Raw genomic sequence first — 12,439 nt, 5'->3', positions numbered from 1 at the left:
GCTGCAATGGAAGTCTGTTAATGTCCGACTGAGGCCGCCCTTAAAAATGTGTGCATCTCCTTACCCTTCTTGGAAGAGCACTCTGCTTAAGAGACACTTCTCCACAAATTGTACCTGTAGGAGCAATTTTATTTGCTAAGGAATGTTAAGTCCAACCCAAGAGCATATGGTTTTGTTCGTTAAAAACGGACATAATAATCCTTGAGTATTATTATTCTCTTTTGGTTCTTTTTATGTGAATAGGTTCCGAAATGAAGCCAATGTATTAAATGAGAATAATCATGGGAAATGTGTTTGTATAGTTTACATTAGATCCAATTTAATTCCAAAACAAATATATTTTAACACTCCAAAAAAGTAGTGTTACCGACTTCGAAGTGTGCATCTTGACATTAATAACTCTTCCTCTTTCCTGCTCTCTCACTGCATTGTGGGCCTTGAAGTTTATACAGTTACCAGCTTCTCAGTGACATCGCAGTTGCATACAGTGCTTGGTTTAATGTTCCAAATGCTAAGGACTTAGGGCCATATGTATCAAGCAAATTCGCAGAGTTTCGGCCTTTGCGAATGCATATTTGCTACATGGTATGTATTAAGCAAAATCTGGTTCAGAATAAGGAATCGCAAAATTTGCGATTTTGCGATTCCTTATTTTGCAATTGCATTTAAGGAATCACAAATTTTGCGATTCCTTAAATGCAATGTATAAAGCAAAAAAAATTTGCTAAATGTCTTTAAGGAATCGCAAATCACCACCAACTTCTAGTTGGTGGTAAGTTGCGAATTCCTTGAAAAATGCACATTTTTGCATTTATCAAAGTGCCATGTGACGCACATACATGCCCTTGGGGCATGTATCTGCGCCACATGTGCACCCATGCATATTTCAGGGGTACAACAGGGTGTACTTTGGACACCCCTGCACCCTTGAAATTATTTTCAATTTGCGATTAGAAAATTGCGAATCGCAAATTGAGAATAATTGCCCATTCATTCCTATGGACCTCCTGGCCCATAGAAATGAATGGGAAAGTATTCCTTAATTGCGATTCGCAATTTGCTAATCGCAATTAAGGAATTTTAAGAAATCACAAAACAAATGCGATTTTGTACATACATACCCATTTGCGATTCTCAAATAGCGATTTCTTAAAACTCGCTATTTGAGAATCGCAAATGGGTATCTTGATACATATGGGCCCAAATGACATATTTATTTTGCACTTAAATGGGTTCAAGACTGTATGGCTCGACCTCTCTTTTAATGGGATATGTGTTTCTGGGTCAGTTTCCTGTCCTAATAATTGTTGGACTAAATAAATGCCCAGTAACCCAGGAAAGAGGATCATGAAGAGTTCCAGGCTCAAGGGATCTGGGGATGAGTTTGGGGGAGGGAGGGTAAGATGTGAGAAGTCTTCGGTGTTATGGATGGTAAACATGCATGGCATGGGAGAAAGATCAGGTGAGCTAGGGGTCAGTTGGATGGTCCACAACCAAGCTGTAGGGAGAATCTCAGATGATCTGAATGGAGATTTGGACAGTAGATGCTCTCGACTTAGGGTAAATCTCGTGATCACAACGGATTGGTTCGAGGTGACAAAGAGTTGAGTTTGCCATTTTCCATTACTTTATTCAACACAGAACACCCAATACCATTATCCATGTCAGTCTCTGAGGGGAACAAAATAGCTCCAATTCCACTGTCTGACGTGGAGGCTGCCGGTGAGGCAATAGAACTGGAGAAGAATGGGTAACCAGTGGGTCCTGATCACATTCCTGTTGACTAATATAAACAGGACATAATATAAGGGCATCATTTCTCGTAAGAGTAGAGCATAGTGTCCTAAAATCGATTTGCACTTTTAAACTTTTTTAATCATCCTAGATGCCGTCTGATAATACCAACCATATGTATATTTGTTGAAGAGGTGACTTGTCCCCTTGGCAGCACCTCAGGGCATCAGACTGCCAGGTGGGGGCTGAACAGGATGGGGTTGGGTCACATGGTTGCAGACATTGAAAGTGAAGCTGCATATATATACTTCGTTTTAAATGTTAAATGTCGTATACTTGTAAAGCGCACAGCTGCCCCAGCAAAGGGGCGTCCCGGCGCTGTATACCGCTGGGGAACCCGTCCTGGCTTTCCCTGTGGGATGGTCCCTACTGGGAATCCCCAAGTTGGAGCCAGGCATCCCTGGCGTTGATGGGGCCGTTGTGGAGATTAGGCAAGCTAATGCCCAGAGTTGCCGAGTGGGATCCCAGGTTAGAGTAGGCACCGAGGCGAGAATTGTTGAGTCCGCTGACCCTGGTCCACGACCCTTAGAAATCAGTGACCCTCGCAGGCTGAGTTAAACTCCTAAGGACAGTATTTGAAATTGGTAACCTCGCCCATGAAGAGCACAGAGTGCATTGGTAATACAAACGTTATACCAGGCTGAGTGTGGATTAGTGAAATGGGAAGGGAGGGTAATCTCTGAATTCTTGCAGGTTCGGGTCCAGACTGTTGTTAGCAAAAATATTGTATGACAGAAGTACCATCCGCTAAAGATTGCTCACAAAAATATAGTCCCATTGAGTGTAAATGTCCTTTTATTAACTACAATTGAGCAAACTAACTGTAAATTATATTTAGGACACAAGGTTTCTGTGGGGCGATAGTTTGACTGTGACATACAGTTCTTGCAACACATGAGCAATCTTTCTGTAGCTGGAAGCTAAGGCGTCCACAATTCACGCCGAGCGTGACTCTCTCAGTAGAGCCAGATTAAACCCTGAGCCTTAAGGTACTCTAGTCACAAAAGGAGACAAGGGGACCCTACTCACTTAGGAACCAGGGTGCATACTATATATCGGAAACATTGGTTCCAGTGGAGAAACAATTGTATAATTAAATAATCACTACAGCATACATTAATTAATAATACTTAGAGGGTTTTTAAAGGGGATATCCGAAAGAGAAAAACAACTCTACACATTTAATTTCAACCATCATTGATGTTATATTTCTTTTCAATAAACAATGAATATTTATATACATTTAGTGTTCCAAATAGAAAGTGCACAAGTGCCCAAGGTGTAAAGTGAGAACCAAAAAGGTACAGTGAGTTTATCCAAAGCAATACGTGAATTGTACAAGGTTTCTACAGGAAATATAATACAAGGAAAAGAAAACGACCATCAAATAACTAATAATGACAGCAATACTTGTCACAATGACTATCTTAAATCATAGGCACTGTTTGTAGGGTTCGTTTTCTAGGGGCGTCGACGGCGTTTCAACCATGGCAGTATAATGGGTCTCGTCAGGACAAGGGGGTGCGGGACTTCTGGACGTATGTGAATACACAGAATGGATGGAGTTTTTTGACTGGTAACCACCATGCGTGAATAAAAAGGGATATTGGCACTTACAGTTAACCCAGCTGGGTACACTGCAGTGGTGTGTTCAGCGAACTCCGAATCTGTATCTACTTAGAGTTCGAGGAGTGGTTTTAAAGTTGAAGCGCTGCACAGACTGACTTCGGTTACGGAAGCAGAACCAAGTGAAAGAATCGAAACGATCGTGCCCTCCCTCCCTGGGTATTGTCCCGGTCTGCCATTGTGCAGCGCTTCAACTGGTGGTTCGGATGACTAATGCATCCACTGGAGGGATTTATGTTTGACCTTATGTTCTGGTTCAAATCCTGGTGTGGTCCCTAAGCCTTTCAATCCTCTGAGCTTGATAAAATGGGTACCATCAAGTTGGTAACAATAAACAAACATTTTATCAATAGCATCAAGAGACCTCTTTGTGGATAAACGTTGTGCTCGACAAATACCTGTTATTGTGATGCATAAATGAAGGTTATACAGATGCAGCCAAAACTTGTAGCTGCTATTCCTAGCTACGCCGTTGGTACTCCTAGCACGCCCTAGCCACTCCTTTTTTCAGGGCTCAAGAAGGCAGCAGCAGGCACAGAAAGTACACCGGATTCTTAGGGACATCTTTACTTTCTGTAGTTTCCACAGATTTCTCCTTTCCTGCCCTCCCTCAGGAGTTAGGGGGCTGTTGAGAAGATAGGAGTGGGATTGAGGGTCAAGCCACGTATGCCCTGGGGGTGGGGTTGGAGTGCGGAGGTCAAAGGATGCGATGATGCCACTTTCGATACCACTGGCATTAACTTCCATGAATATTAATATATACTGCAAATTCAGATTTGCAATGCTGCCTTTAGGTTAAAAAACAAAAGACCAGCCTGGTAAAGCATAAATAGTCAAATGTACTGATGTATATGAAAAATATTGGCTTATTGCCCGCTTCCGTCTGTTCAATATCAGAAGAATTTGTGATGCACACGCTTATAAAGAGATACCCACCACCCCACTGCAAAATCTTATCTCTAAATATATGAAACCAAACTGAAGTATGGCTTGAGATATCAAATTGGGTAGTTAGAGACTGTTCACACACAAAAACTTGAGAACATCTCATTAAACTGCTAACCAGACCGTTGTAGTTGAGAACTATAAGATCTCACTAAACTGCTAACCAGACCGCTGTAGTTGAGACCTATAAGATCTCACTAAACTTCTAACCAGACCGCTGTAGTTGAGAACTATAAGATATCTCACTAAACTGCTAACTATACTGCTGAAGTTGAGAATTACAAGATCTCACTAAACTAACTACCCAGACCGCTGTATTTGAGAACTATAGTCATGGTTGCTTAAAGTACTAATCCTATTTATTTACATTGGCCCTTGTAGACTTTGTAGCCTTGTAAGGCAGTAGTGTCTTGAATGTTTGGTGGTCAGATGCATGCCAGATTTTCAATATATCGACATTAAATGAATTTACATACAACAAAAAATAAATTAACATTATTTACATATCCAGTGGTTATCCTGAATAAGTGACCTGAATTTAGTATTCCTGGACTTGTGCTAAAATCGTTGTTGGGGGGTAGTGGGGATTTGTTCAGTCTGGCTCTATGGCCACTTCCCTCCCTACCTCACCCAAGACTACCAGATTATCTGGTTTACATCATTTCACTGACACTGGGGTGCATACATCTTTTCCAAAATGCTCCAAAATTGATATTTTGGTAAACAGTTCTAGTTAAGAATACAAACGAAAAGGATTATATGCACAGAATGTGCAGAGAGCATCACTATAAATGCCCACTTGATTGGGATTGGAGCTAAATCATCCCAGTCTCATTTTATATCCATGTATTGACCCTCCAGAGTAGTTTCAGTATGTATTAAAATCGTAATTAATCTGCCATAATTCATCAGGCATTACAAACACTGAGTTCAATTTTGTGTTTTTATATTGAGTCCATCGTGTACAAATATGTACACTTTTTGTTCTTCTAATTCTGCATCAAATAATGTTTGGATTATATAATTTACATTAATGTCTCTCTACAGTTGCTTGTGTAAGGATTTTTCTTTTGTGCATGCCTTTACGAATTTGCAACAAAATAATTTATATTAAACAACTAAAAATTAATGGGAATAGTAGGTGATCCAGTGCATGTTTTAAAGACAGGAGACAAGGGATTCTAGTGAATCTCATAGAATCAGGCCTGTGGATTGATTAGGTAACCAGGGTTTCAACTGGCTGGCAGAAGGTGACCAGGGCAGTAGAAAATAAAATAATCCTATTTTAACAAGCAATGCATATTCAGTTAAATATTTGAGCAGAGAGTGCATTTGGGAACAGATGGACCCCAGCTGCACAGGTGAGTTACTGTCAAATGCTGAATAACTTCCTACAAAGATTTACTGGGGTTCTACGCATGTTCATCTAAGTCTGTCAGGATCCTTTAAGTCTTAAAGGACGTGTTTGGTGGAAGAGATTTCTTAAAGTTTAAGAAATCTCTTCCACAAAACACGTCCATAGCACAGCGGGTGCCTGCATACAATGTACTCTAGGAAGGAAGATGCTGAAAGCAGAATGTGGAAAGCATCCTCAGACGGGGTAGGTATCTAGGACTTACTGAGCAGGGAGCTTCTTCGGCGCACGTGGTTGACCCAGGTGCTGGGGCCTGGTCCCGCAAAGGCCAGTCTGTCCAACTGCTGCCCAATGGCCATGGCGGCTGTTCGTCTTAGTCCTGTGGAAAAAAGGCAAAGGTTTGACAAAGTTAGGTTATGAAGCAGAATCAGTTGCAAGTTCAAGATGGCGACAAGCGTACAACCACCTAAATCTGATCAGAGAAGGTTTGAGATGTTTTGAAACCAATGGTATCAAAACCATCGGAGTGACATCCTCTAAGGCACATTACAGAATTCCTATAGGCTGGTGAATCACAAAAGTCACTCTAGCCGGGGGGGTAGTGACTGGGGCACATAATCGCCTCAGCCAGACCTGACTTATTTAGGCACTGACCTAGTATATAGTCATGGCCAGGCTGTGTCAGGGGTGCAGTTCCCACTGGCTTTGCAAAGCTCAGCCTTGCGGCTCACTAGATTAATATATTCTCTGACATCATGGTCACGGGTTCCCCTGAATGACGGAAGCGAAGTGTGGGTGGCCTGGAGGTGGCAGATCCACTCTAATCCTTCTGAGGTCAATAGAATGAGTAGCAATGATTTGGGTAAGAATAAATCACTGTTATTTGTCAGTAGCACCAAAAGACCCCTTGAAGTTAACATGTGGTACAAGCCTATACCTGTTATACTTATATATAGTTTTAATAAATTTGCATAAAGAGCACAATAAATAACATTATCAGTTGCTGCTTTAACAATGGGCTGGGCCTTGTTATTACCAAAATAATTGGTACTCATTCCGAGATTGTGTAGCTAAAATCATTCATTGTATTGGGAAAGCAAGAGGCTTGGCTTGCATTTTGTGTCATGGCTAAAACATTAAAAAAAGCCCAACTGAAATGAAAAGCAAAACAAAGATGCGATTGTTTTTAGTAGACAATGTACCTATGAGATAAACAATTAAATGTGGAATAATTAAGAGAACTTATGGGATATTAAAATAGTCCTGCATACATTGCAAAATAATCACTCGATAGGAAGCGGAATGATACACAAAGCAACCAATAGCATAGAGTGAGAGACAAAATCGTCTCTAAGAGGAGCCCAAGCTCAATCTATGGATATTTTAAAGAATTTGTACCAATACATCATGCAGACATCTGTGCTGTCAAGCTTACTGAATGTCAACCAATAATATTGCGGTATAGGAATATCGGGGACAGAATATCGAAAGGTAAGTGCATGGCTTGATGTGTAGATTTACTATTCTTAACTTCACATCTACTTACCTTCAGTATATATGTACTGCGCAGGTACATATATGTGGAGTTAGGTATAACACAAATCTAGAATTATCTGTCACTATATATATATATCTATATATATATATATATCTATATATATCTATATTTTGTGCCCTCAATATTCTGTCCCACCGATATAGTGGCTTCAAAATACATGGGCAGACCCTGTCAAGCCGGGACTAGTAACTGACTAAAGAAAATCCCACTAAAATTGTCACTATAACTATTAAGATGTTGGTTGCAATAACAAAGAATTTGGCAAAGCCAATGCGCCCAGCATGCACTGCGTGAGGAGCTCTTTGCAGTCACTTGGGGGCAGCCACGTTCACAGGGTGGGGCAGGGCGTGTGGAGCTGGTCAGGTGGGTGGGTCTCCTGTGAAGCCCCTGCTAGGATTGGTGAAGGTGCATGCGTTTCCGAAAGATTCCCGCTGGTTGACGTGCGATAAGGAACTCCTTGCCTAGATCATCACAGTCGTAATGTAAAGGTTCTGGTACAGTGTAAACATCCCTGTCCCCCTATTGATCAGATGAGGTCCTGCAGGAACTAAAAAACACAGGGAATAGGTAAATGTATTCAAGTAAATTCAATTTATTGTTATAAGTTAATAAAAACCGTCACAATATTTCCAATATGTAAATGGTTCATTATTGATCAAAAAGAAATGAGACCTGTACAAAATGAATTAGAGTTTAAAACAGGTTCGGGCAAGGGACAATATCTGGAGTATTCCATTATTATTGGAGGCATGGTTAGGATTTATTTCTAAGGTTTTTTTTATGACGTCCTTCCAGCAGCCTTCTTTGGAGCATACATCCTTCTTTTCACCGAAATTCAGCAGAATGAAAGGCTGAGTCAGATCTGATGGAATTCAAATCTATGACTCATACATTGCACGTAGATCTCTGCAGCAGGCTCTAAACCCAATGAGCTTGCTCTGCAAGAATGTTTCAGTTTTATCTGGTTGGATGCAACCACTAAATGTGTTTGCTTACAGCAGAGCTCTGGGAAATATGATAAAGAACCCCCTCACCGGCAGCCACCATTGTTATCTGCAAGCAAAGATTGTAGCTAGTTATTAGCAGTGGCGTAGGAAGGCGGGTGTGGACCTCCCCGGGTGTCATCACCGAGGGGGGTGACAAAATGGCACAAATATGTGTAACTATCTTTTTTCCTTATTTTAATAATTTCAATGTGTGTGTGTGTGGGGGGGGGGGGCAATACATTTTCCGAACCAGGTACCACCTGACCTTGCTACCCCACTGGTTGCTAGCAGCCAGGGATGGGTTTCGGACACCTGCAAGAGAAGACACGTCTGTCTACGCTTTCCTTGCTGTTCTTGAAAGAAAGACCCAACGGGGTCTCCAGCTCTATCCTGTCTCCTTAGTTCCGTTGCAGTGTGCGCGTGTTACAAGCGCCCTGTGTATTCTTCATGCTGTGAAGCTGATCCATATTATTGCCCTGCAATCAAATATATTTTATAGCATTACTTATTCTAGGCTTCTCCTTCCAGCCTCATGCCGTGACATCTAGATCTTGAGTACTCACAGTGTGAGGAATAAAGATACTACATCTCTCCAAACACAACCCCTTGAACCCTTGTCTGCCAGGGGACGGCCTGGAGACACCCTCCTCAGCGCAAAGTTCTGGGGAAACTGTCAGAGACGGTCACTCGGACGAAACAACTACTCGAGCCTTCACAGCGTCACCGAGAGCTAACAACCACTGAACCTCTCGACTGCCCGAGGGAAGCTGTCACTTCACCTGCACCCCTGGCTGTCAGAAGAAAACAAGTCACCCAGAGGAGGCAATCACGGTCTGCCACAGGAAGCGAAACCACTTCCATGAAACACTTTACTGACACCCTGGGGTGCACGCAATCACACAATCTGCGCCCTTTACTGCCAAATCCACCAAGCCACCAGGAGAAGACAACCACTGCGCTCCTCGACTGTCAGCGGGAAGTGCGTCACTTAATGTGCAGCCCCTTCCCGTCAGAGAGAGGTAAACACCGAAAGGAGACAGCCGCTGTCAGCATGGGCTCTCACGGGGCCACTTAGACTAGATACTTTACTAAAGCCGTGGGGGGCACTCGTTCTGCAGCCCCTTCTGTCAAACTGAGCTACCAGGAGGAGACCGCCATGACAATCCTATGTGGCACTATAAGCTATGCCGCTCAGACCGGGCAATTACTGATGCCTTCAGGTGTGTCAGTCAGAAGTACGTTGCATGGCTTTGGATAGTGGTACATCACACATGCCTAAGTCATGTGGGTCTATTCCCTTCTCCCCCTTACGGGGTACAGTGCTGGAGGGGGCAGTGAGTGCTGACTAGGCACATCTTTGTGCAGACGTTGTAATTAGTCGAAATTCCAGCAGAGCTGGTGGTCTATCCATCCATCAATCTCTCCATCCATCCACCCATCCATCCATACATCCATCTCTCCATCCACCCGTACATCAATCGCTCCATCCATCATCCATCCCTCCATCCATCTCTCCATCCACCCACCCATAAATCCATCTCTCCAACCATCCACCCATACATCAATTGCTCCATCCATCATCCATCCCTCCATCCATCGCTCCATCCATCCACCCATAAATCCATCTCTCCAACCATCCACCCATACATCAATTGCTCCATCCATCTATCCATCCATTATCCATCTCTCCATCCATCAGTCTCTCCAGCCATCCATCCATCGCTCCATCCATCTCTCCATCCATCCACCCATACATCAATTGCTCCATCCATTATCCATCTCTCCATCCATCAGTCTCTCCATCCATCCATACATCCATTGCTCCATCCATCTCTCCATTTATCCATCCATCCATCTCTCCATCCATCCACCCATACAGCAATCACTCCATCCATCTATCCATCCATTATCCATCTCTCCATCCATCAGTCTCTCCATACATCCATCGCTCCATCTATCTCTCCATTCATCCATCCATCTCTCCACCCATACATCCATCCATCCAGCTCTCCAACCATCCACCCATACATTAATCGCTCTATCCATCTATCCATCCATTATCCATCTCTCCATACATCCATCGCTCCATCCATCTCTCCACCCATACATCCATCCAGCCATCCATCCTTCCACCCATACATCAATCACTCGATCCATCTATCCATCCATTATCCATCTCTCCATACATCCATCGCTCCATCCATCTCTCGAACCATCCATCTATCGATCCACTGAACATATGTGAAGGGGCCATAAGCGCCATATAGGAATACACTGCGCACTGCATCGATGTTTCTTTATGTATTACTTTAGTGGGTGCTTACGTAGGAGACAAAGTGGCGGCGACGAGCAATATTTGTATAAAATTAACGGTTCTCAAATGCACCTGCAATAACTAATGCCACACCCGTGCCGCTAGCATACAAACATTGCTAGTATTACTGTGAGATGTTTGTATTGCGCCCAGTGCTGAAACAAACGCCTCTAAACGCTTTCCCCAAGCAGTAACGGAAAGAAAGACGCATCGGGATAATAGCAATAAAGAGTTTGTGATTGAGAATGCTTCTAACGGTAGGAGAATTTGGCAAGAAAGTATTTTGGGAGGAAAGACGCAGAATGAAAGTGGTCTATTTAGTAAAGGGTGGACTACAGAAACAGATAATAATCACAGCTTCCCACCTTCATTAAAAGGCGTGACCTTGGACGAGATGCGTTCAATCTCTGCCTCGGGTGCCTTCCGTGCGTCCGCATTACGCACACTCCTCAGCACTGGGCGCTCACACGAGAGATAAGGAGCATTAAGGGGCAGATTTACAAGACCCTTACGCCACTTTTACGTCACTTTCCCCATGTTAAAAGGGACGCAAAAGCTGCGCAAGGGGGTTTCTAAATCTGCCGCTAAATATTTTACACTCCCCGTACGCCTCTTTCTGAATCCTTACCCGTCATGCTGCGCAGGTGCCGATAGGAGATCCCTGCGCACAGCTTGATGGTGGCAGGTAACATTCCGCAGCTGGCAGGGAGTTCCGGTGGTGTCCTATGTGGCTAGGAAGTGGGGTCCAAACGCTGGTTTTCTCCGGGTTACAAGGAGTGGAGACGCCTCAGTCGTGCTAGTCCTGTAGCCTCTTCTCTGTCGAGGGCAGCGGATGGCGCGGGTGGTTCTGTGTGCCTGTGAGTGGCTCGGTCTCTTCTCCTCTCAGAGTTACGGGTACCTCCGCTTACAGTATACTTTGCACCTTAGTGTTCGGGGGAGCTGTGAATTGTTGCGTGTGTTGCTGTCCCCGCAGCTCTGCCTCCTTATAAACACGTCCAAGGATGTTTTGCGGTAAGAGCCCTGATAAGGCGCGACATCATTTATGGGGTGAGTCAAGGGAGCAAGGCCGCGAGCCATCCATCATGCTCCGTCTCCAAGGGCTGGAAGAGGCCCTAATGGGGGCAAGGACGTCATCCATCCTGTCCAACCCTGGACACGGGCCCTCGGCCAGGCGCTCACGTTGCTGGCCTCGTGCTGGGCCAGCCATCGCCAGATGCGCGCACTTGGGCCAATATTTCCTGCTGCCCCCAAAAGTCAGTGATCTGACTATAAATTAATAGGCAACCTTCGTCACAGCACGCGTAGGCAGCTCCGAACCGCTTCCTGCTAAGAGTTCAGTGGTTTAGACACGAAGAGATCGTTAGTCGCGTGAAGTGATAGTGTTGTGTGGCCGAATCGGGGGTTTAACACCTAGGCATATATTAATCAAGCCCCTGCGTTGCCATGCTGCCCCACATTGCATGGCTTGGTAAACCCAAAGTCATGCACGGCAGCCCATGGGTGGATTTTGGGCGAACCAGGGTCCCCCATGGATTTTGGAACAATCCCAGTTTTACTAAATTAAGTAAAACCTGGGTTTGCGTCAAAATGCTTTGACATCCCAATGGAGACGTAAGGAGGAGAAATGTGAGTATTTCTCCTTGTTATTTCCTCTTTCTACGTGTGCTGCATTGTGAGCAGACATAAACAAGCTTTGGAAATGCAATAGGGCTCAGATTTATTTGAGTTAGAGCCAATGGCATTGTAAATGGCAATGTCTTTTAGCCATGTGTTATGGAGTGTATGCATGTGGTGTGTAGTGGAATTATGTTGGTTGGATTGGAATTGTAGCACTGGTGGCATGCTGCGCTTTAGATGAATAT

At 43.9% G+C, this 12,439-nt stretch overlaps 1 protein-coding gene across 1 annotated transcript in view; it reads right to left on the bottom strand.

Annotated features, from left to right (window-relative positions):
• The window catches only part of STAR (steroidogenic acute regulatory protein), a 30,441-nt gene extending 18,924 nt beyond the window's left edge, over positions 1 to 11,517 (bottom strand). Inside the window, exons 1-2 of the mRNA XM_078668164.1 lie at positions 11,206 to 11,517; positions 5,985 to 6,098 (exon numbers count right to left, since the gene is read on the bottom strand). Of these exons, the coding sequence (XP_078524290.1) occupies positions 5,985 to 6,098; positions 11,206 to 11,269 (178 nt within the window). The 5' untranslated portion in view covers positions 11,270 to 11,517. The remainder of the gene's footprint in view (positions 1 to 5,984; positions 6,099 to 11,205) is intronic.
• Positions 11,518 to 12,439: the final 922 nt, after the last annotated feature.

The sequence above is a fragment of the Lissotriton helveticus genome, chromosome 11 (genome assembly GCF_964261635.1).
Source record: "Lissotriton helveticus chromosome 11, aLisHel1.1, whole genome shotgun sequence".
NCBI lineage: Eukaryota > Metazoa > Chordata > Amphibia > Caudata > Salamandridae > Lissotriton > Lissotriton helveticus.
Note: the sequence above shows the minus strand (reverse complement) of the source record. Positions and strands in the feature narration are given on the sequence as shown.